At 45.1% G+C, this 25,220-nt stretch overlaps 1 protein-coding gene across 1 annotated transcript in view; it reads right to left on the reverse strand.

Annotated features, from left to right (window-relative positions):
* The window catches only part of LOC103186977 (glutamate receptor ionotropic, delta-2), a 71,492-nt gene that overhangs the window by 9,544 nt on the left and 36,728 nt on the right, over positions 1–25,220 (reverse strand). The window contains exons 3-11 of the mRNA XM_007906271.1: positions 20,856–21,140; positions 17,937–18,142; positions 12,709–12,762; positions 11,874–12,047; positions 8,709–8,870; positions 7,664–7,783; positions 6,906–7,007; positions 3,915–4,112; positions 1,930–2,242 (exon numbers count right to left, since the gene is read on the reverse strand). Coding sequence (XP_007904462.1) covers positions 1,930–2,242; positions 3,915–4,112; positions 6,906–7,007; positions 7,664–7,783; positions 8,709–8,870; positions 11,874–12,047; positions 12,709–12,762; positions 17,937–18,142; positions 20,856–21,140 — 1,614 coding nt within the window. The remainder of the gene's footprint in view (positions 1–1,929; positions 2,243–3,914; positions 4,113–6,905; positions 7,008–7,663; positions 7,784–8,708; positions 8,871–11,873; positions 12,048–12,708; positions 12,763–17,936; positions 18,143–20,855; positions 21,141–25,220) is intronic.

Consider the following 25,220-nt stretch of genomic DNA (forward strand, 5'->3'; position numbering starts at 1 on the left):
AGAGAAGCGAGTCCCTCTCTCTCTCTCTCTCTCTCCCGTTGTCTTGATGCCTCACCGAGAAAGGTTGGGGTCTCTGACAATGCAGCGTTTGCACTGGAGCATCATCGCAGACTGTGAGCTCCATGTCCCAGGGTAAGATGTGGAGTGAGATGTCGGCTCACGTGAACAGGCAACGTGAAGTGGATGCAGCGAACCAAACAGAAGAACAGACCAAATGTTTCTTGTTAAATACAGCACCACGAATCCTCGTCAGCAAACTCAAGGTCATGAAGGAAATACTATGTTTGAAATGAGACAGACGCGGAGCAGACTTGACTCTGCAATTTCCCTGCAGGGTTTTGCATCAACGCTCCTTTTCGTCTCCGATTCCGAGCGAGATTGGCCTTTTCTGGTCTCGGGGAAAGACCACAAGCCAGTCCAGCTGTTTATCATGCTCCCTGACACACTATCCATTATCCTCCCCCCACCTAGTGAGATATTCCTGTGGCTGTAAATTCAGGGCTTGGTTTGTCAGCTTGAATTTACTGACACAACACCGATTGATGTGTGTATGTGTTTGGAGTTGGGAGCCCTATTATTTTTGAGCTGCAAAACCTGCACTTTGTAAGAAATTCAAGATCTGAACCCAGTAATTTGGTGGAAATTTGCAAGGGATGTCCCCATGAACTAATCTTCCCCTACGCCACATCAAAATCAAAAGCGTGCAGTCACTTCACTTTACAGCAAATCCTGAGAAGGGCTTCGGGAATTCCTCCTGCTTGAGAGGCGCTGTACCAAATATAATGATTCTTCTTATTATTGTTATTAATAATTACTATTAATTGTGATGCTCAAAATTCAGGTTTAACTAAAATTTTGGAATAATTTTTTAAAATTCCGAATGGAACTCAGGAGCTCTTTTGCTGCGAGGCTGGCCTTCGGCTAACTGACTGGTTATTAAAAGCATCGCATTGATGTCTCGTAAATAAATAAATGGTAATAATGGGAATGGGTGAAAATGGCATTTGTGGATTTAATTCATCTCCTTGACAATCACATGATGCCAAAAAGCCTGTCAGTTCAAAGCAGAAGGACAGATTCTAATTTATCTCCAGTAAAATAACCTTTCTTTTCAACTAAATGGAATAATTCTGCCACGTTTTATTTAATTCCATGCGAGAAAGTCGGGCCATGCCATTTTTAATTGCGCTGTCAGATTTGCAGGAAAAGGATTAATTAGCAGCAAATACCTCTGTGTAGGGACAATAAACACATTCCCACCAGACATCACAACACGGTTTCAGTCTTTGCCTGTCGAGCCGAGTGTGACAGCTTTCAGGTGATTGACGTGTTTTGTCAAGATTAGGAATCTTAATTGGTGCCCCACTTGCACTGTCAAAGCAATGTACGGTTCTTACAATACTAACAGCGATAATAATAATCCTTGCATTTGGTGTCACTTCTACAGCCATGAACATCTCCCTGAAAGCTTCTATATAAAGTGCGAAGGTTATATATTTTGTGGGTCAACGTGGCAGCCAATTTGCGTGTAGTAAGTGGCCTACAAAACAGCCATCATCTGAATAACCCGATTTTATCCGGGAGGATTGTCGGCCAGGACACCGCGAGAGAGAAACTCCCTTCTCTTTTCTAATAGCACCATCAACGTCCAGCTGAACAGGTGCAGTTTAATAATAATAATAATCCTTGCATTTGATGTAGCACCTCACCATGTCACTGAGACGTGATAAGGCGCTATATCAAATGCTGTGAAGTGAATTGACTGTGTTATTTTGTGGGCGAAACGCGGCAGCCAATTGCGCACAGCAGTGTCGCACATGTTTTGGGGAGGGATTATTACATCTGGAAAGCGATGCGTGGACTCCACAACCATTAAGCGTTCTGTAAACCATTCTTAAAAGGTGGACGGACGGTGTCGGTGCGCAGTACCTTGCTGTACGAAGGATCCGTACACGAACCACACGGCATTGTACAGGGTAGTGGACGTGACGGACCCGATCTGCAGTGGGGAGGGTGTGGCCCAGGTAAACATACAGATCAGGAGGCCCACGATAAACAAGGTGCCGATGATACACGCCCACACGGACAGGTCGAAGGGCGCCAGGCAGGTGAACATGTCCACTTTGTCCTCTGGTTTTTTCAGCAGGAAACCCAGGGTGAAGTCCATGAAGCGGCCGGTGAAATCCACCACGTTCTCTCTCTCCGGCGTGATGGTCAAGGCGGAGACCGCCAGGTCAGCTCTCTGCACGGCAAAACACAAAGGAGAAACCTTATCTTATTGGATGTAAAGGCAGATGCTGATTATTCAAAATGTTTCTCCTAATAATAATAATTACATTTAATATAGTGCTTTATCACGTCGTAGAGACGTCTCAAAGAGCTTCACAGAATATATTGTAAAGTGGATTGACTGTGTACTTTGTAGGCAAAATTCCCTTCTCCATAGACCTCTTTCTTGCTAGACAGGTTTACCTCCTTCAAGGGCCATCTCAAGACCCTCCTTTTCGACTGCGCCTTCGGTCACCCTCCTACCCTACCCTCCACCACTCCTGATCCCAACCCCCAGCTCGGGTCCAAATTCCTGGTTGTCCAGTGCCTTGGGACATGCCGTGAAAGACGCTACATACATGTAATTTGTTGCTGGCGTTCATTGAATTCATGGATGTCAGTGCCACAGCCCTTCCTCTTCGATGGTGCCTTTGGTCGCCCTCGCACCTCTCTGCCTTCCCTCACCCCTAAACCACTCCTCCTCCATGTTCGGGCCCTGACACCCGACCATTCAGCACTTTAGGACGTCCTCCCAACGTGAAAGGCGCTCTATAAATGTAATTTTGTTGCTGTTGTTGTTCTTCTTCAGAGTCAGTGACTGAGAAATGGTTAACAGCGACATAAAGGCAGACTGATAAAGCATTCCATTTCACAGCTCCCATTACTACCAAAGACACAATAAAAAAACACTAAAATTATCAACTGGTGCATATCCTCTGCGAGTACATTACTCGGGTTGTGAGTCCTTTGCTTTTGACAGCGCTGTGCCAGTGAACGGTTTGACAATATGCTCTTTGTCTGTCAACATTTGTGAGGACTACTCATCTAGGATTTTCCAAATGCAGAGCCTGTATGTGCGGGTTCCAGACGATGAAGAAATTCTGGGTCGCGTCAGACAAACGGAGAGATAATTGCATCTGAAATTGCTAACACACTCACACACACTCTCGCCCACCCACACTCTCGCCCACCCACACTCTCGCCCACCCACACTCTCGCCCACCCACACTCTCGCCCACCCACACTCTCGCCCACCTACATATTCTCTCTCATACACGCACAATCACACATACACGGTCTCTCACACATTCTCGCACACATACACACACACACTCACTCCCCTCCCCTTGGCCCCCGCCCCCCCACACCCACACTCTCTCACACCCACTCTCACACACACTGTAAGCAGCTTCTCGGTTCAATTTCTAATGTGGCTTTGTCCCTTTCCTAGATTCCAATACCTAAACTAAATTCTCAGATTGCAGTAAGCATCGTTATTTTCACAAAGAACAGTTTGCCGATGACGCCCACTTGCTAAACTCCGACTCAAGTGTAAAAGAAACTTTTTAAAGTTGAAAAAAATACAGAAGACCGCCATTTAACATTCTCTCGAACATTAACATATACCTCAAGTGCTATTAGCAGTCATTTCAATCAAACAAGCATTAGGAACAAGACTTTTCAAATGCAATTTCCTCTTTTGAAATGCCATTAACACACAGACATGAGATACCGGCTGTGCTTTAATGAACAGCACTTTCACCCGTGATGGCGAACAGTTTTACTAATAGCGAAACGTTGGCGCATTTTGCTGCACTGAACCGAATGCAGAGGATCGGTTAGTTTTCTCTGCGACCCGCTCTTGCCTTGTTAATCAGCTCTCCGATCATCCCGTTCCATTTGCCGTTCCGCTGGATTTTGCCGTACTGCCGGTCGGGCACTTGGTAGATTTGGTACTTGAAGCCGAGCTGCTGTGACAGGGTGTTTAGGACGTCGATGGAGTAGCCGCAGAATTCTTTAGGCTGCCCAAACACGTTCTCTGCCACCAGAACAAACGGAGCCTCCTGCAACAACAACAACTTTTATTTATATAGCGCCCCTCACTCAGGGTAGCGTCCCAGAGAGCTTGACAGTGACGGAGCAGGACTCCGAGCTGCAGCGGGGGGAGGGGGATGGGGGAGAGGTAGGTGACTGTAGGTACAGTCGAATAGGAAGGTCTTCAGGTGTGACCTGAAAATAGGGAAGAAGAGGGCAAGGCAGCGGGATAGTGGAAAACTGCAAAGACCGTCGGGAAGAAAGGTGAGGTGCGCTTTATAAGTTAGACTCCACCAGTTATCCAATGCACACTCTGGACTCCCCCAGCCCTTGGCTCTTGCCAACCTACACCTGATAACTCTCCGGAATTAGGTAAGATGGCTGCGTCTCTCCAGGGGGAAGAGCGTGTATTCTATTCCATTCCAACAATCTATCCCTGGAATTTGCATGTGTAGGTGGAAACAACATCAGCAACAACAACTTGCACCTATATAGCTCCCTCCACACAGAGAGCTTAACAATGGCGGAGCCTGACTCCAAGCCGGAGGGGGTTGGGGTTGGTCGGGAAGAGGTGACCGTAAGCACGGTCGAAAAGGAAGGTTTTCAGACGGGACTTGAAAAGGCGGAGAGAGGGGACAAGGCGGAGGGAAGCATAGAGTTCTCAGTTTGGTTTGGATGCTCTTAAGCACGGTGACGGGCTTCCTTCTGGCCCAACACAAAGTGAAATGTCAGCTTTTCTTTGTATAAACCCGGGTAAGGAGACAGAACCGATCAGGCTGTGCTGGGCCCAAGTGAAAGCATGAGTCATAAAGGCTGCATTTTACATTAATTGTCTGTGCTTTATGTCTCAGACCTTGATTCATTGTTTTCTGTCGCTGCAGACAAGAGGCTCTCTGTGTTATGAGTGATAGCCTTACGGCTCTCTGTGAGGTAATGGGGCAGGTCGTTCAAGTGGGATATTGGCTTGTAAAGGCAGCTGCTTAACACTGTGCTAACTGCTGCAAAACTCCTTTTAACACTGTGACAAAACCTTTAGATGTCAGCCTCAGTTGGTAGTGCTCTCGCCTCTGACTCAGAAGGTTGTGTGGGTCACAGTCTCTGCTGCCTCCAGTGCAGTGCTGGAGGTGCCATCCTTCTGACGAGCTGTTAAATCAAACCCCTGTTTAGATGGAATGACAAAGATCCCATGGCACTCCTCGAAAAAAGAAAGGAGTCTCTCTCTCTCTCTCTCTCTTGGTGTCCTGGACAACATTCCGGCAGATAAAATTGGTCGTTCACTTCATGAATGTTTCTGGGACATTACTGCACGTAAATTAGCTACAAAATGCGCCATCAGTCACTGTACTTTACAGTGGTGTAGTGCAAAGTGCTTTGAGATGACCTCTCAACCTGAAAGGTGTTGTATCAAATACAACAACAAATTACACTTGTATAGTGCCCTTCACGTCAGAAAGATGTCCTAGGGCGCTGGACAACCAAGGGTTTTGGAGGATGTTGACAAGGATTACTATTATTCTAACCAATTATTCTTGCACGTCCATTGTACCAATAACACAAATCACTGCTGTTATCAAAGCAGCTGAGAGGCCAGAGACATCTTTGAGAATTACCTTATTATTTTTTTTTGAATCAAGGTTAATTTCTCGTAATTGTTGTCATGAAATCAAGAACTTAAAGTTGACGGATTGCGTTTCAAGATTCAAGAAGGAGTTGACTTTTTCGTTCGTAATTTAAAAGGTGGGAGAATTATTTTTTATGAATCATTCAGGAGCACATCACACAAAACAAGTTTCCTTTCTATTCAAAGCAGAAGATCCTTGTGACCACAGCTGCTTTCTCCCCTCTCCCTCCCTTTCCCCTTCCCCCTCAGGGCCATCGGTGGCTTTATGTCTCATGCTAAATTTATTAAGAATTTTTTTTTGCATTTTGCCAAATGAGCCATAATAAATACATTAACCCAAATGCTGATCCATTTTGAAAAACGGTCTGCAGTTCATCATTTCAAACCGAGCGTCTGTGCCAAAGCACCTTGAACGGTGATCTCGCCAGCTTATTTGTACGCGGCAGATTCCAAAGGAGCTCTTACTTCCCAAAATCAGACAAGATAGCACAATGGGACATTAACAAAACCATGGCCTTTTCCCTTTGCTTACCGTAGTCAATGGGTCAGGAATATCAACCGGTACATTTCTCACCTTGCACCTTGTTACAAATGCTCTCGGAAATCTCCGTTTACAATCCGATAACCCAATGAGATATTCGCAAGGAGCGAGCGTAATGTGTGCCTCCTTTGTGAATTCAAAAATAATCCGTCTCCCTCCTCCCCCCCCCCCCCCCACTGAAAGGTACAGTCACCTGCACCAGGATTTGCAGCAAATCCTGTGACCCACTTGGAGACGAAAAGTGGAGTCCTGCAGCTTAGTGGTCAGTGCGCTCGCCTCGTAAGCGAGAGGCCACGGGTTCGATTCCCGGGCGGGCGAAACCTTAGGCAAGTTTCCTTACTTCACGCACAGATACCCACGCGCACACACCCAGACACGCGCACGCACAGATACGCACGCACGCGCGCGCACAGACACGCACTCGTGTGCACAGACACGCACTCGCGCGCACAGACACGCACACAGACACGCACGCATGCGTGTGCAGACACGCAATCGCGCGCACAGACACGCACACAGACATGCACGCACGCGCGCGCACAACCATGCACTCCCAAACACAGGCACACAAACATACACGTGCAGCGAATCTAAAATAAAACACTTCGGCTGACAGACACCGCAGATTTCCAAAAGGGTAAAGGAAGCGGATGGCGTTACCAGAACTGTCACGACCCGCAGAGTCACGCCCTCCATCCTGTTGTCCAGCTTTTGATCCACCAGCGAGCCGTTAAATCCACTTGTCGGGCTCCACACACCCAGCTGCAGAAGGAAAGTAAGGCACGGTTACTTACAACAACAACTTGCATTTGCATTCTCACCCTTCACGCAGGGCAGCATCTTAGAGCGCTTAACGGTTGCGGAGCTTGAAACCGAGCCGGGGGCAGATGACCGTAAGCGCGGTCGAAGAAGAAAATCATTGGGTGTGACCTGAAAATGGGGAAGGAAGCGGCAAGGCGGAGGATTTCAAGGAGAGAGTTCCAAAGCTTTGGGCCTGATGGCTGAGACATCTCAAAGCGCTTCACAGAATACACTGTAAAGTGAATTAACTGTATATTTTGTGGGCGAACGCGGCAGACAATTGCGCACAGCAGCGCCCCAACAAACAGTCGTGCGATGAGCAACCAAATTATTAGTGTTTTAAAAAAAAATCTTTGTTTTTGCTTTTTAGAGAGTTATTTTAACTGCTGCAAATAATTGCAGATTGCTGGCGGCAGTCTGGTATTTGCAAGGAGGTCGCAGGGAAAAATCAGAGAGTGTCTGTGCATTGTTGATTGGTCTTATCTAAGATCAGAGCTTAGCAGAAAAAATGCAGAGAGAGAGAAAGAGAGAAAGTGCATCTGTGAGAGTAGCTCAGTTTGACATCTGTGGCTTTCTAATTATTGAATTTAATTTACTGGATTTAAAATGTCACTTACACGTTGAATGCCTCGCTCCTTATCCTCGCTGTAACTCGTACCCAGAATTTCAAACAGAACGTTGGCATTTACGCCGTCTTCCCTGAAATTTAACATTCCCGTTAATCCACTTACTTGTCCCTGGAAGTGAAAAGGCAAAAAAAAAGAATCAACATCAAATTTTAAAAAAGGCCACACGCACACACACACACACACACTTGTAGATTGTAAATGCCAAATGTCAAAAATTAAATTGTTAATCTGTGGAAACGAGATAAGGTAAAACGCATTGGTTTATTTTATTTTCTCCCACTCGCGGTTCGAATAAAATTCATAATAAGATCATTATACAATCGCACAAATTTGTGGTACGTGCAAATGATTCTTAGCTTGCGTGCATACAGGGAAGCTGCTTGACACAGCGCCTTATCATGTCCCAAAGCGCTTCACAGGGCACACTGTACAGTGGAGTGACTGTGTTTTGTAGTTAGATGCGGACAGTAATTTGCATGCAGCGACATTCCATAGCGCGCTATTTAATTATTTTCCCTCTCTTTAAGTTTTTTGGAGGGATTTATGCAGCGAATGATTGCATTTTGTACGGAATTGCAAAGCTTTGCTTCACTGATCCATAATCAGGAACAGCCCATGCACCAAGGTTTAGACAGACAATCAAGCCATTTGGTTTTACAATACAACACCGAGGATCGATATGGTTTCAGTAATAATAATCCTTGCATTTGAATACAGTGCTTTATCACGTCGTTCAGACGCCTCAAAGCACTTGACAGAATACATTGTAAAGTGGATTGATTGCATTTTGTGGGCGAAACACTGCGGCCAATTGCCCACAGCAGTGTCCCACAAACAGCCATGAACTGAACGACTCATTTTATCAGGGGGATTTTCAGCCAGGACACCAGAAGAGAGAGAGAGAAAAACTCCTTTCTCTTTTCGAATAGCGCCGTGAGAACTTTAACGTCCGCCTGAGCAGGGCACAGACGGGAGCTCGGTTTAACATCTCATCGGAAGGACTGACTGATCCTTTTGGCGCAGTGGACGTTACCTTTTGGATGGTTTCGATCATGGACCTTCCGCCTTGCCAGGGTTTGGAGTTTTTGCGGATGCAAGTCAGGCTGGCCATGCTGTGCCACTTTCTGTCCTCCAGCTTCTTATGGAAGGCGTCAGCCAGCAGCAAAACACTGTCGTACACGTAGAGATTGGAGATCTGCAGGGGCGAGAGCAAGGATCTCAGCGCAAATCAGCTGCTGAAACCGAGAGTCTTTTTGATGGTGCTCACGGTTACCTTCCCCCTTGCTCGGAATCCGACTCCGCCACTGTCAAGCGCTCCGGTACACTACCCCTCCGTGTGAAGGGTGCTGTATAAATGCAAGTTGTTGTTGTTGTCTCCACACACAAGCAGAGTTACAGGCTGACAGCTCTGCATCTCTAAACCCAGGGACCAGTGAGATAAAATTCTTTCACCATATAGAATCAGAGAATTATACAGCATACAAGGAGGTCATTCAACCCATCGTGTCCGTGCCCACTCTTTGAAAGAGCTATCCAAATGAATCCCACTCCCCCGCGCTCTCCCCATACCCCTGCAAACTTGTCCTCCCCAAATATCTATCTACGTCTTTCTTGAAAGTTGTTATCGAATCGGCTTCCACCACCCTTTCAAGCAACGCATTCCAGATCCGAACAACTCGCTGTGTGAAATTTTTTTCCTCACCTCCCTTCTGCTTCTTTATTGATAAGGAGGTGTAGCTCAGGAGTCCTGTAGCTCAGTGGTTAGAGCACTCGCCTTGCAAGAGAGACACCTGGGTTCAATTCCAGGCAGAGGGCGAAACCTTGGGCAAGTTTCCTTACTCCACACAGAGCCTAATAATAATCCCTCCAAAAAAAAAAAAATTGGTCATTTTCAATCCACGATTGTTTGTGGGACATTGCTGTGCGCAACTGTCTGCCGCGTTTCACCCACAAATATACAGTCAATTCACTTTACAGTCTATTCTGTGAAGCGCTTTGCGACGTCGAGAAGATGTGAAAAGCGCTATATCAAATGCAAGGATTATTATATCATTGTTATTTATAATAATTCTTGCATTTGATATAGCGCCTTATCACGTCATTGAGACGCCTTCACAGGATACGTTGTTTTTGACTGTCTATTTTGTGGGTGAAACATGGCAGCCAATTGTGCACAGCAGTGTCCCACAAACAGCAGTGGAGTAAGCGACCAATTTTATTTGGGGGATTGCTGGCCAGGACATCAGGAGAGAGAGAGAAACTCCCATCTCTTTTCGAATAACTGTGGGATCTTTAACGTCCATCTGAACAGGCGCAGACAGGACCTCGGTTTAACATCTTATCCCACGTAATGTGATCTCAGAGCTCATACGCAGCATTTTGATGATATCAGTATTTAAGCTGACCAACCCACGGCATGACCGGGGGAGTAACATCCACAGGGACATTCAAATAAAATCTAGTGTTAAAAAAAAGACATGTAATAATAATAATAATCCTTACGTATATTGTGTATACATAGATATAGTGCACATGCAAACAATTGCATAAAACGATATATAAATAAATACTGTATATCTATATAATAAACAATTAGTTTGGACAAATAACAATGGAAAATCATGTCCGTGGGTGTAAATCAATCAGTTTCCATTGCCGAGCTGTCAATCAAAACACCATGGGAGTGTGGTTGTGTTGGAAACACGATCAAAGTGATGCACACAGCTGGCAGCAAAGCAACGATGAACCAAGTGCCAAGACATTAACAAAAATCCACACATATATATATATTTATATATACCCATGTAAAGACACAAATTGCTAGCGTACTCTCATTCCAGACGCTGGTTACAGAGTGAAACCGTCAGATTACCTTTCACCAATTCAGTTAATTGGTCAGTGGTCTGCCTCCCCCTCCTTCCCTCACCCCCGGGTACATCAATCTGTTTGGTTGTGAACATCACGTCGAGATGATGCTTTCAGTGGGACGTGGAGTCACAAGATCACAAGAGAGTTCCATTCCCAACAGACCACCAGTCTCGCTTATCTTCCCATTACAGCATCAAGTTGCTGCTAAAATTAATGCCTGTAACCTGGCCTCCGACACCTCCTAGCAGAGTGACAGTCAAACTCACCAGCTTCACTGTAAACCCTCTGAGCCATCCAACTCCATCCCAGCTCACAAAAGGAACCTTTGTAAATGCATCTGTTTCTTTTCATTGAATGTTATTGAGGGAGCGGCGCATGTGCACATTATTTGCACAGAGCGGGATTTGGGCGTGCGGGACAACAATAGTAATTATTTATAACCCTTGCACATTTGATAAGAGCGCCTTTCACGATATAATAAAAATAATAATAATCCTAGCATTTGATACAGCGTCTTACCATGTCGTTGAGAAGTCTCAAAGCACTTTACAGAACATACTGTAAAGTTAATTCACTGTGTGTTTTGTGAGCGCATTTTATGAGGGAGTCTCAAAGTGTTTGTTTTCAAATTGGTTTCACATTTTGGCAGCTCATCGAATGTAAAGGGAGGATAGCAAGATGCAATGGGTGTCAGTTAAAAGGGTGTCGGTGGTTGGAGCCTGCTAACCTTTTGTTAACTTTATGGCGAGGTGTTAAAATAAGAACATAAGAATTGCTGAATGAAAGAAGACCAAAGTCAATCCAGTTTGCCTTCCACCATCCTGGCAGTCGCTTGTACATATCATGTCCCAAACTATATACAGGTTGACCAAAAAGCTGTGATACCATTACAATGTCTAATAAGTCTTAAAGAAATGATGATTTTTTTTAGATAATAGGATAGCTTCGTGACTTTTTGGTCACCCTATAGCATATCCCACGATATTATTTCCTAAAGGAAATCTATCTTTTGAAAGAGTCAACACTTTCTGCTTTCACCATCTCCCTAAGGAGCCTATTCCATACTCGCTCAATGAAGTTGCGTTTCCGCAGATTTAGATTTGAATTTACCCCCCCTTCAATCGCAGGCTACGTCCTCAGGTTTTACTGTTTGGCACAAAATAAAAGTTTATGATGGTCTACATTTTTCAGTTCCTTTAGTATCTGACAAAATACTATCATATCCCCTATCAAGTTTCTCTTTTCCAGCATGAACAAGCCCAATTTACTTCATTGCAAGTGTTGGGGGTCGCAAGATCACATTGTTGAGGTTGAGGCAGTGAGAATCTACCTCCATGTGCTGGGTGAAGGGGTCCTTGGGGTTGCACATGGCGGAGGAGAACCTGTGCCTTTGGCTCAGACAGTATTGGCTCTTGCTCTCGGACATGGGAAACGTCTGCCGGATCACAGTCAGCCTCCCTGTTAGCCTCCGGCCCAGCTCACGTACATCTGCGTCGTTGATCTCCTGCGGAAACAGCCCCCCCAACCCCAATAAAAAATCATTGAGACACAAGTCAGTCGCTTCGAAATTCATCCTGTAAAATGTTTCTTTGACCTCCCCCAACCCAGCAGCGTCTTGTGGTATGTTGAGGTAGAAGATGAGGTATAGATCAGATCAGCGGAACAGGTTAGTGGGGCTGAATGGCCTACTCCTGTTCCTATGTTTGTCTGAGATCATTTCATTCTTTCCCTGGTCATTAATGTGCTTCTAAGTGTTGTGTCTATTACTTGGAGCTTAGTTAATGTGCTGTTGAGAATCTCAGTCCGAGAACGCCAAACTATATATAGGTCTAAACACCCCTCCCCCAGGCACAGTACGGTTCTCTGTCCAGCCGTGCAGCTGACAAATGTTCAATCTGCACGCAATTCTGTAGCGAACAACAGAAAAGGAATCAGCTGAACAATTTAACAATTATTAAACTTGGAGCATGCATGAAAACTGGCCATTCAGCTCAGCTTGTCCACGGTGGCGTTTAAATTCCATGTGAGCGTCCAGACTAATTCTCTTGCCTAATTCCACCCCCGTTTCCAATTCACACTTCCCGTCTATTGCAGGGAGATGCAATACAGGAGTTGGCAGCTCTCCACAGTGCTGAACATGTGTAGTTCAACTCCGCAACACTTACCTCATTGATGAAGATCCAGTGACTGTCAACAGCTGCCAAATTGGTATCGACAGCCTGCGGAGAAGACAGAGCAGAGCACGGGTTACGTCAAAGTGTCCACAAGCTTTTTATGTGACATATTAAACCAGGTTCTTATTTTCCAGATCTTCTGACAAAGATTGATCTTCACACATAATGCTGAATCCTCCGTCCACTCCCAACTCTTTGGGAAAAAAACAAGGAAAGACATACTATAATCCTTGCATTTGATGTGGTGGGTTTCACGCTCAGAGGACATCTCAAAGAGCTTCATGGGATTCACTGTAAAGTGGAGTGACTGTGTGCAGCCAATTTGCACACAGCAACGTCCTGCAAACAGCTGTAAAAGCGGTTAGATATTCCCCCAGACGTCAAAGAAAGACTCTTCTGCACCTCCTTCAAAATTTGATCTCTTTCCCAGCACACCAAAATGTTCTTACCCCCACCCAACCCCTCTCGAGAACAGAAATTGAGATTATCCATGAGCCCCTCCAATTGGGTTTCCGTGCTGCGCATGGAAACTGCTCTGATCAAGGTTACAAATGACATCCTGACCATGTGCGACCAGGGTTCCTTTTGCATCCTTATCCTCCTTGACCTCTCTGCTGCCTTTGACACCGTGGACCATTCAATCCTCCTCCACCACCTCTCCTCCCACCTCAACCTTCAAGGTTCTGTCCTTGATTGGTTCAGGTTGTACCTTTCACACGCCTCCACTTGGTCGCAGCAAATGGCTTCTCTTCCAACCCCATCACCGTCTTCTGCGGTGTTCCTCAGGATTCTATCCTCGGTCCCCTCTACTTCACCCTCTACATGCTCCCCCTTGGTGACATCATCCACAGACATGGGGTAAATTTTCACATGTATGTTGATGACACCCAACTCTATCTCTCTGCCTCCACCCTCAACTTCAGGACTACTTGCATCCTGATCAACTGCCTGTCTGATATCAAGTCCTGGATGAGGGACAACTTTTTCCAACTCAATGTCAACAAGACTGAGGCCCTCCTGATTGGCTCATGCCAGTGCCTCCGCACCTCGGGCGCTGGCATCATCAGCCTCCATGGCTGCACACTCAACCTCACTAAGCCAGACAAGAACCTGGGTGTCTTGTTTGACCCTGAACTGTCCTTTCTCCCCCACATCCACGCCATGACCAGCACTGTCTACCATTACCTCCGCAAAATTGCAAGACTCTGACACTGCCTCACCCCTCAGACTGCCGAAACCCTCACCCACGCATTCATCACATCAAGGCTCGATTACGGAAACTCCCTCTCTTCCCTTCACAAGCTGCAGATCATCCAAAATTCTGCAGCTCGTGTACTCTCGCATACCAGGCTCCGTGACCCCATCACACCCACCCTCGCCCAACTCCACTGGCTCCCCAACCCCCAGAGGATTGAATTCAAGATCTTCGTCCTCATTTTCAAGGCCATCCATGGCCTTGCCTCCTCCTACCTCTCTGACCTGCTGACTCCCTACCAACCTGCCTGCTCCCTCCATTCAGCGGGCCCCGTCTGCTCCATATCTCCCATTCAGTCTGCTCCATATCTCCCACCCAATCCGCCCTACTATCAGTGGCCGGGCTTTCAGCCTCTCTGCTCCTACATTCTGGAACTCCATCCCATGGTCCCTTTGCCTCGCTTCCTCCCTTGCCTCCTTCAAGGCCGGTCTTAAGACCTTTCTCTTCGATCGTGCCTTTGGTCGTCCTCCCACCTCTCTGCCTTCCCTCAACACTGCCCCACCCCTCCCCTGTGCTCGGGCCCCGACACCTGACTATTCAGCGCTTTGGGATATCCTCCTGATGTGAAAGATGCTCCATAAATGTAATTGTGTCGTTGTATCCACGGAAATCATTGATTTCCCACAGGAAATGAGAATCCGCGCAAAATCTGCAATGGACGAGTTTCAAGCAGATTTGTATCCAATTATTTTTGTCATCAAAAACAAATATTACAAATGCAAGAATTAATATCTTTAATGAAAATCTTTTTAAAGGAGAAAAGGTCCCTTTCTCATCGCGCTGGGACCAGAAAAACAGTTCTTGTGTATTATTATTAATATTGTGTATGTATTATAAGGGTTATTATTATTGTTGTGTAAATGAAGGTTTAATCCCACCGCTGGTATTTTAGCTCAGTTGATGCAATCGTACTTTTAACACAAAGGAACTGGTTTATATACAATGGAACAAAAGAAACAGATGTTCACAGAGTAATTTTGCTGTGGTTATCTTTCAGCTTCATAAAAATTTGCCTCTGTGTTTGCCGAACAGACTGCGAATTACAAACATTTTATTTTATTGTCTTGGACCAACATGGCGCTTAAACTGCTGGTGAAATAACAAAAAGCATTGTCACATTCGTTAGGAGATGGTTCACAACAAGGACTTGCAATTATAGAGTATTGCTACATAAAAGGAAATCTCACAGCGTGTAAGAGCATACCAAGCAACGAGTGGGAGTAATTTCTGAATAAACTATTCCCTTGTTCCTAGTAACCTGTTATTCACTAGTGCTTCAGAATTGTTACGTTAGTGACCTTTGAAAAGATTATTTAGTATATTATGGACAGAGCCACACCCAGATCCAGAGCTTACCAAATCCTAGAGAGTATTAAGACCAGGTTGGCAAAAGCCAAGTCAGCCCAGAGTATGCGTTGGGGTAACTCAAGTGGAGTCCTGTAGCTCAGTGGTTAGAGCACTCGCTTTGCAAGTGAGAGACCTGAGTTCAATTCCAGGCAGAGGGCAAAACCTTGGGCAAGTTTCCTTACTCCACACAGAGCCTAATAATAATCCCTCCAAAAAAAACAAAGCAATAATAAATTGGTCATTTTCAATCTATGACTGTTTGTGGGACATTGCTGTGCGCAATTGGCTGCCGCGTTCGCCCACAAATATACAGTCAATTCACTTTACAGTATGTTCTGTGAAGCACTTTGGGACGTCATCCCGACGTGAAAAGCGCTATATCAAATGCAAGGATTATTATTATTATTATTATAACTACTGGAGTCTAACCAGCCAAAACCACAAAGCTTGCCATTGAGAGCACTGTCTGGCAAGTTTTCTGGCTGCTTGTCTGGCTACGACTACATTACCCATAAGGGCTTTGGTTCATGCAAAAACTGAACCCATGCCTCAAAATAATAATAATTATCTTAATAATTCTTGCTTTTGATTCAGCACCTTTTCACTGGGTTGAGACGTCTCAAAGCGCTTAAAGCACAGAACATACTGTAAAAACTATATTTTGTGGGTGAAACGCAAAACAAATAATCCCAGTGTTTGATACTCCTTTTCACATTTCCAACATTTTAAACTTCTTATTCAATGATAGTGACGGAAAAAAACACACACAACAGTCGGCAGCAATAGATAGAATTTAAATTTGACTTTAAACTAATTAACATTCTTTTAAACACCACACAAATTCATCAAGAGCGGATTCCTATTCTGGAGAGTGGATGTTCTATGGCTCCCATATCCTGTTAATTATTGTTAATACACTGACTGTAACATCCAAGCTCCGAGAGATGGGGATTAATCAGCCAGAGACATTTTAGCTGCATCAGGTAATGTAATGTATAAGCCAACGTTTCCAATCATTAAATGGCTGGCTTGCTAACTTGACTGTCTGGTGTGGAACACAGCCACATTGATGCGAGCGCTTTCTCGGCTCTGACTCTGGGTTTTGCCCGGGGTCAGTGATTGGGATGCAGTGCAGGGTCACGGCTGGGAGCTCACACAGCCCAGGCTGACGCTCTGTTCGTGCAGACAAACTGCATGAAAAACACACCCACTGTGCGATACATAAAAGCCATTAGCTCCGAAACTCTGGAATGCCCTGCATCAATCTCTCCGGCCTTCCTTACCCATCTTCAGATCGGACCTAACGACCTTCCTGTTCGACTGCGCTTAGGGATACAAGAAAGTGGAGGAATATTTGGCAAGTCGGGGTGTCAAGGGATAGTTTGAGAAGGCAAGGAAATGGGATTAAATACGAAATCAGCCGTGACCTAATAGAATGGTGAAGAGGCTTGAGCGGCTGAGTGGTCTGTTCCTGTCTTGTTATTTCCGTGTGACATGAGGCTTAGTCAGTCAGAGTGGATAGGGTAAACCAGCCACGTGGAATAGCAGCACTTTCCTAGATATTGTTGTAGAGATACAGATTCTCATCGCAGGGGACACACAAACCTTATAATCTATATAACAGCGTGTTATTCTTCTCAAGACTTTAATTGTTTGCCTCGGCTATTAGGATGAGCGCTATAGTTACGAACTGAACATTTTTATGGCACACGGTCACATTCTTCAACCAATATTAAATCAGATTGCAGTGGCTGTTAATTGCAGTAGCCAAAGTAGATAACACACATCCATAAGGAGAAATCACACTCTCGATAAAATTTTTATAATTGAAAAACAAAATGAAAAGCTTCTAGTTTTTATATGATTTGAGCAACGATGACTGCATAACCAATACACTCACTCCCCCAATGAAAAGTGCATTAATCTGTCCACTTAATTACTTAATTTGCGAGGGGGGGGAGGGGGAGAGAAATAAAAATCTTTACAATTCGTCGGTTTAATTGAGTTGGGTCGAAATAGTGTTGGCCGACTGGAACAGCGTTTGCGACAAAATTAACCCTTTACCCCCCAGAGCTCTTACAAATTTTAGTAACAAAAAAAATGTCTGGACACATTTATATTTGTGATGTGCGTAAGTCCTATTGGAACTGCAAAATCCATCTCTATTCCCCACCCCTCCACTTCACAGCCCCTGTAAGCGCTGTAGTATAAACAGCAACATAAGACCTATGCCAGTAGTATAATACACAGCTGGATACCATTTTAAGATGGTGGGATAGGCAACGCCCTCACCCCATGTTACAATGGGCTGTGTTAAACAAAATGGCCACCAAGGCTCACTTCCTGGTGGTCGGGCTGCTGCTGACCTTAGTTCCTGTGCGCTATGCTTCACGCTGCACAAGAAAGTTGAGTGTCAACAGTGATTCAAAAAAGGTTCGAAGAAGAAGCGTTTTTCTTTTCCATTCCAGGTTATTGCCAATCTTGACTGAAGCGAGAACATTATCCTCCTCCATAACGGAGCACTATTTTCCTCGTCAGTACATTTTGTACATGAGGCGAAATGACTGTGTTCATTATGTATATTATATAATTTGAAAAAGCTGCTTTAATCTCTTACCTCGCTGATAAAGGTCTTCGCTGTGCGTGGGTTGAGGAAGAGCAAAGCTCGACGAAGCATATCTCGGAAACGGCTTAACTCATCAAAGCCGAGGGTGGAGAAGAGACTTGTGAACATACTGCTGATGCTAGTCTCAACCTTTTGGAGCGAGACCTCTATTCCCTGCCGACCGGCTTGGCCCAAGAACTCCTGGATCCCCCGAATGTCTGTCCAAACACAAGGAATCGATGTGTGAGAGAAATCAATTTCACAAGATCACAAGATCAGTTCTGATAAATAATAATAATAATAATAATAATCCTTGCATTTGATACAGCGCCTTATTCCGTGGTTGAGACGTCTCAAAGCTCTTTGCAGAATATATTGCAAAGTGGATTTTGTGGGCGAAACGCAGCATCCAATTGCACACAGCAGTGTTCCACAAATAGTTGTGGATTGAGTGACTACATTTTTTTTCAGGGATTATTACCGCAGAAAGTGATCTGCCAATCAACTAACAATCGGGTTCCTAATTACTGCGAGGTGTTACCCACTATGCTACAGGACTCCACAGATCATTTGGTCCCATCTGATATCATCCCTCAAGAACACTCACTCACCCACCCACCTTACCATCCACTCATCGCAACGTGAAGCTAATTTTTTATTGAACCAGTCACAGTCCCATTTTCCATTTGAAATGCTCTACGCCTCTACAAGGTCCCCTCTCAAAACTGAGAAGCCCTTGAGTTTGTCTATTATTGCTTACAGCTTGCTGAGGAACTCTCCCCCAATCCCACCCTTCCTCTTTGTCTTTGCTTAGACTGAGATTGATAGATTCCTTGTGGATAAAGGGATATTGGGATAAGGCGGGTAGGTGGAGTTAGAATAGATCAGCCATGATCTTACTGAATGGCGGGGTAGGCTCGAGGAGCCGAATGGCCTACTCCTGCTCCTAATTCTTATGTTCTTATGTTCTTTACGGTCACCGCCTCCCTCCCTTCCGGTTCAATGTCAGGCTCCGCCACTGTTAAGCTCTCTGAGACGCTGCCCCGTGTGAAAGGCGCTATATAAATGCAAGTTGTGTTGTTGTTACCCTCGATCCCTCCAACCTCACAAACTTCAGACCCATCTCAAACCTGCCCTTCCTGGCCAATGTTTTAGAACGAGTCGTTGCAAATCAACTTCGCTTACACCTCTCCCTCCAATCCCTACTCGAACCCCCGGTCTGGTTTTCAGCTTGCCCACACCACAGACAGCGCTCGTCAAAGTAACAAATGACATCCTCTCTCTCTGTGACCAGGGCTCCCTCTGCCTCCTTGTTCTCCTGGACCTCTCCACTGCATTCGACATAGTAGATACCGCCATCCTCCTCTACTGCCTCTCCTCCCTCATCCACCTCAGTGGGACCACACTCACATGGTTCGAGTCCTACTCACCAAACCGTCAACAATACATCTCTGTAAACAGTTTTTCCTCCTGCCCCCACTCAGTCACTGCTCCTTTAACATTGATGCTTCATCACCAACGAAAGCAATGTCTTAAACATAGCAATGAGCATTGTGACAAATTATTTCTCCGCCTTCTCCAGGCCTGAACTGGTTGACCTTGATGCTCGCAAAGGATAAGAATCCTCCTTCATTTACACCAATAAAAAAAAATCCCAGTTTAATTAAAATATATATACTTTTTAAATTTTCCTGAAAAGTCTCAGCGTCCCTCATTGGGCTCCAGAACTGCACTGTAATTAAATTGCAGTCTCCATGATGCTCTCCGGGCATTAAATGAATAATGCAGATGGGCAGAGAAGATTATAATAGTAATAATAATCATTGCATTTGATTTAGCGTCTTGTCAGTTCATTGAGACGTCTCAAAGCGCTTCACAGAATATATTGTAAAGTGGATTTTGTGAGCGCAGTGTGGAAGCCAATTGCATACAGGAGTGTCCCACAAACAGTCGCCGATTGACCAAATTTTTGTTGTTGTTTGTTTTTTTTAGGGATTATTACCTCCAGAAAGTGATCCGCCAATCAATTAACAACCGGGGTTCCTACTTACTGCTATGTAAATAGAGGTGCATGGAGTGAGGAAACTTGCCTAAGCTTTCGCTCTGCCCGGGAATAAACCCAGGTCCTCTCACTTGGCGCGCTAAACATTCACAACGCAGAAGAAGGCCCTTCTACGTAAGAGTGATCCATGGTGTGCCATCGACCCGTATTTTCTTGCCTGCTCCCTGGAAGTGACTTCACATTAGGGTTAGTGACGGCTTTCCTGAATCTCAGCTACATGCTCAGCACCTGTTCCCAACGTCACACTGCGAACTCTTAAATACTTATTCATAGGAATTTTATCACCCACAAATAATCCCTGACCCGCCTCACAAAGCTTCAATCGTTTTCAGATTCTTCTCCAGAAAATTGCCTTGAACAATTTGCTAAATCCTATTTGCTAAAATTACATTTTGAACACAATAGTTGGAAATGAATTGCGGAGCTGTGTGGATTCTGTTAAAGATTACAGATTCCAATGCGAGAGTCACAGTCATTTGCAGGTGGTAATTAAAATTCAAAGGTTTGTATCGTAAGCTTGGAATTACAATGACACAGACTGTGCAGCACGGCAAAAGGCCTTTCGACTCAGCTAGTTTGCACTCCTGAGCCTCCGCTCCTCCCATTCCCCTTCTCCTCTCCCATTCCTCCCCACCCATCCAATTCCCCCTCTCCCCATCCAATTACCCCTCTCCCCATCCAATTCCCCCTCTCCCCATCCAACTCCCCCTCTTCTCATCCAATTCCTCCTCTCCCCATCCAATTCCCCCTCTCCCCATCCAATTCCCCCTCTCCCCATCCAATTCCTCCTCTCCCCTTCCACTTCCCCCTCTCCCCATCCAATTCCCCCTCTCCCCATGCAATTCCCCCTGTCCCATGTGGATCATTACCGTAGGCGCCATCGTAGAAGATCATAAACTTCTGCCAGGAGAATTCAGTGATAACTTTAAGAATAACTTCATTGAAATAATCTGGGGGTCGGACGGACAGCGTGTAATCATTGCTCCTGGTGTTCCTCGTGATGGCACATCGCGAGCGCGGAGTCCCAGCCGTGGCTCTCTGGATATAGAGGTGAGGAATGTGCATGCCATCCGCCAGGGACTGGAGCGAGGCCGAAGGTGCACAGGTAGTGGAGCTGACGAGAGCCAGAATCCCTTGTGACACCAGGTCACAGGCTGGGGAGAAACAAGAGACATTCTGTTAGTGTGACCCTTCTTTGTAATGATATCCTTGAACTTGGTACAGCGCCTTAATAGGTAGGATGGTCCTAGCTGGACAAGCAGGTGGAAAGCTTGCCAGTCAATGCAATCAATGCAGTTTTAGCTGGTTAGACTCCAGCAGTTACCCCAACGCACACCCTGGGGTCCCTCCCCAATCCTTAGCTCTTTGCAACCTGCGCTTAATACTTTCTGGAATTAGGTAAGCAGGATATGTCCCTCCAGGGAGAGAATACGCATTCCAATCCGACAATCTATCTCTGGAATTTCCATGTGCAGGTGGGATGCATGGAATTCTCAATTTGGTCCGGATACTCTTAAGAAGTGATGGGTTTCTGCATGTGTCAGACACCCGGCTGAACAAAAAAAATTACAGCACCTTAGCACGTCTTTGAGACGTCTCAAAGCACTTCACAGGATTTCACAGTGTATTTTATAGGCAAACTCAGCAGCCAATCTTACATACAGCAATGGCCCCACAAACAGCCATGAAGTGAATCACCAATTTTATTTGGGGGATTGTTGACCAGGAAACCACAAGAGAGAAACTCTTGTCGCTTGTTGAGCAGTGCCATGGCATCTTTAACATCCACCTGAACAGTCAAGTGGGACCTCAGTTTAGCATCTCATCCAAAGGACGGCTCGGAGTCAGACTCCATCACTGTCAAGCGCTCCGAGACGCTGCCTGTGTGAGGGGTGCTATATAAGTGCAAGTTGTTGTTGTTAACATCTTTGCCACCCAGATAGACAGGGTTAATGTCTAAGATACCTGTAAACGATCGGTAGCAATTTGATAGACAGGACAGAATGACTAACTACCAAACTCCCAAACTCCTGGCTTATTTATGGGGACATGTCAAAGTTATTTAATTTACTGCTCTCTGTAAAATGAGTTCCTATATTAAACTATTTGAGAAAATCTTCCTTGTTTATCTTGCACTGTACATCAAAACATCTTCCAACAAATCATTTTTTATCCCCCACATTGAATCAAGTTAACCGAAGGTGATGATATATTGCGTAATTTGGGGACAAATTAGTACAAGATAGATATATACGACTCTGCGAAGTTTCTGGACTTAATGTAGTGTGACACTGTTGTCAGTCAGTGAGTAATATTCCGAGGTTAAATCGAAGCACACTCTGTTGTCATGAGCAACTGGAGTGGTTCAGTTGCTAAAAGGTAAGTTCAATGGGTTAGATTGGCTGGAATTAGGAGCTCACACACCCCACATGCTCATGGAAACAGAGGAGCTTTGATCCAAATACCCTAAATACGTCCTTCTTTGGAGTCTTAGAGCTCAGCGGTTAGAGCACTCGCCTCCCCTGGTTTTGATTCCTGGCAGGGTGAAATGTTGGGCAAATTTCCTTACTCCACGTGCCTCTGTTTAACTAGCAGCAAGTAGGTTGTTAGTCGATTGGTGGGTTGCTTTTCCAGGGGTAATAATTCCTTCAAAAAAATAGAATAAAATATTGGGCACTCATTCACGACTGTTTGTGGGACGCTGCTGTGCGCAATTGGCTGCCGTGTTTCGCCCACAAAATATACAGTCAATTCACTTTACAGTATATTCTGTGAAGCGCCTTGAGATGTCTCGAAGACGTGATAAGACGTTATAGCAAATGCAAGGATTATTATTATTACTTTGTAGAGACTGCGCTCAAGTGCAAAGCTGGGGATGTGCTGCATTGTCAGATGGGCAGTCCTTCGGATCAGATGTTAAACCAAGTTCCCGTCATTGCCCTGTTCAAGTGGACGTTAAGGTGGTCGTGGCGCTACTCGAAAAGAGAAGGGAGTTTCTCTCTCTTGCCAGTGTCATGGCTGACAAACCCCCAGATAAAAAAAAAATTGGTTATTTACTTGATGGTTGTTTGTGGGACATTGCCTTATGCAAATTGGCTGTTGCATTCACCAACGAAATACACAGTCACCTCCTCTGCACTCCCCAAGTTGAAAGTACTGAACTACATATTTTTTACATTGGCTGGTCATAAAGCCTTTTAAAAAACATCTGATCAAACAAGATGAATGTATCTGAAAGATAAAATATTCTGCCAGCCAACCACACAGATAAAACATGAAACATATACATATGTACAGAAACCCTTTTCATGCAGTTTTAGTTGGTTAGACTCCAGCAGTTACCCCAATGCACACTCTGGGTCTCCAAGCCTTGGCTCTTGCCAACCTGCACTTTCGGGAATTAGGTAAACAGGATGTGTCCCTCCAGGGAGAGAGAGCGCATTCCATTCTAACAATCTATCTCTGGGATTTCCATGTGTAGGTGGGATGCATGGAATTCTCAGTTTGGTTTGGATACATTTTAAGCCTTGATGGGTTTCCCCATGTGTCAAGACACCCGACTGACCAAAATAAACACTCATAATCCACGCAATGTTGACACAGTTATGTGGTAGGATGACTAATTCGTAATGTTAGAACATAAGAACATAAGAATTAGGAGCAGGAGTAGGCCATTCAGCCCCTCAAGCCTGCCCCGCCATTTGATAAGATCTTCTGACCTAACTCTAATTACCTGCCCTACCCCATATCCCCTAATCCCTCTATTTTTCAAGAATCTATCAGTCTCAGCCTTGAAAATGTTCAAGGACTGAGCATCTACAGCCTTCTGGGGAAGTGAGTTCCATAAATTCACTACACTCTGAGTGAAGAAATGTTTCCTCAACTCTGTTCTAAAAGGCTGACCCTTAATTTTAAGACTGTGACCCCTGGTTATAGATTCTCCTACCAGGAGAAAGTGTCTACTTTATCAGCACTTTAAGAATCTTATACGTTTCAATAAGATCCCCCCTAATTCTTCTGTACTCTAGAGAATACAGCCCTAGTTTATTCAGCCTATCCTCATAGGTCAGTCCCCTCATCCCAGGAACTAACCTCGTGAATCTATGCTGTTATGTTAATTAATGAAAATCTGATACGTTGATTTGCTCAACTCAATACCCAAAAGGCTTGATCTGCTTCTCAGTTGCCTGAGGATTTTAACAACAAACAACAAGATTACATTTGTATAGCGCCTTTTACGTCGGGAGGACATCCTAAGGCACTGGAAAGTGTACAGCACTTCAGACCCAAGCTGGGGTCGGGGGGGGAAGGGAGGGGAAGGGAAGGGGGAATGACCTTTTTTTTGAGCTGAGACTTGAAGGAGACTAAGCTGGAGGCGAGACAAAGTGATTGGGGGGTGGAATTCCAGAGGTTGGAGGCAGAGTGGCTGAAGGCTCTCCCGACAATGGTGAGGCGGGTGGGCCGGAAATGTGCAGGAAAATAATGGTTGGGTTACCATCCCGTTATGAAGGAGTTTTAAAATAACCACCAGCGACAGATCACAGAATGAAGATAAATGCCATCGCTATGTTGATGATCACGGAAGTGGTCCACAGAGAGGTCGTTAATCAGGCATTGATTCACTGTTCACCTACTTTCCAATTATCATCCTGCATTAAATAGCTTTCGATAAAATCAAATGGACATCTCCCGAATTTGCATCTACTCTCCAGAGTCTTGTTTCTGGGGGGACAAGTTCTTCTGTTACCCATTAAACTCTCTACCTTCTGTCAGTCAACCACAAAGCATCCTAGCCTGCTTATGGGTATCGAGTCTCAGCCTGGCTCAGTGGGTGGCACTCTCATCTCTGAGCCAGAAGGTAGTGGGTTCAAGCCCCACGTCAGGACTTGGAACTCCTGTAGTCTAGGATGACTTTGTGATGTTAAACCAAGCTCCCTAGCTGTACCTTTTCAGGTGGATGTTACAGATCTATTAGAAAACTCTCTCTCTCTCCTGGTGTCCTGGCTAACAATCCCCCAAATAAAATTGGGCACTCACTTCATGGCTGCTTGTGGGACATTGCTGTGCGCAATTGGCTGCCGTATTTCACCCAGAGTCAAACCACTTTATAATATATCCCGTGAAGAGCTTTGAGGCATCTAAATGGCATGATAAGGCACTATATCAAAAGGAAGGATTATTATTATTATTAATGATGATTATTATTGAATGAATGTCACCTGCTTACAATCTAA

The sequence above is a fragment of the Callorhinchus milii genome, unplaced genomic scaffold, assembly GCF_018977255.1.
Source record: "Callorhinchus milii isolate IMCB2004 unplaced genomic scaffold, IMCB_Cmil_1.0 Scaffold13, whole genome shotgun sequence".
Classification (NCBI taxonomy): Eukaryota; Metazoa; Chordata; class Chondrichthyes; order Chimaeriformes; family Callorhinchidae; genus Callorhinchus; species Callorhinchus milii.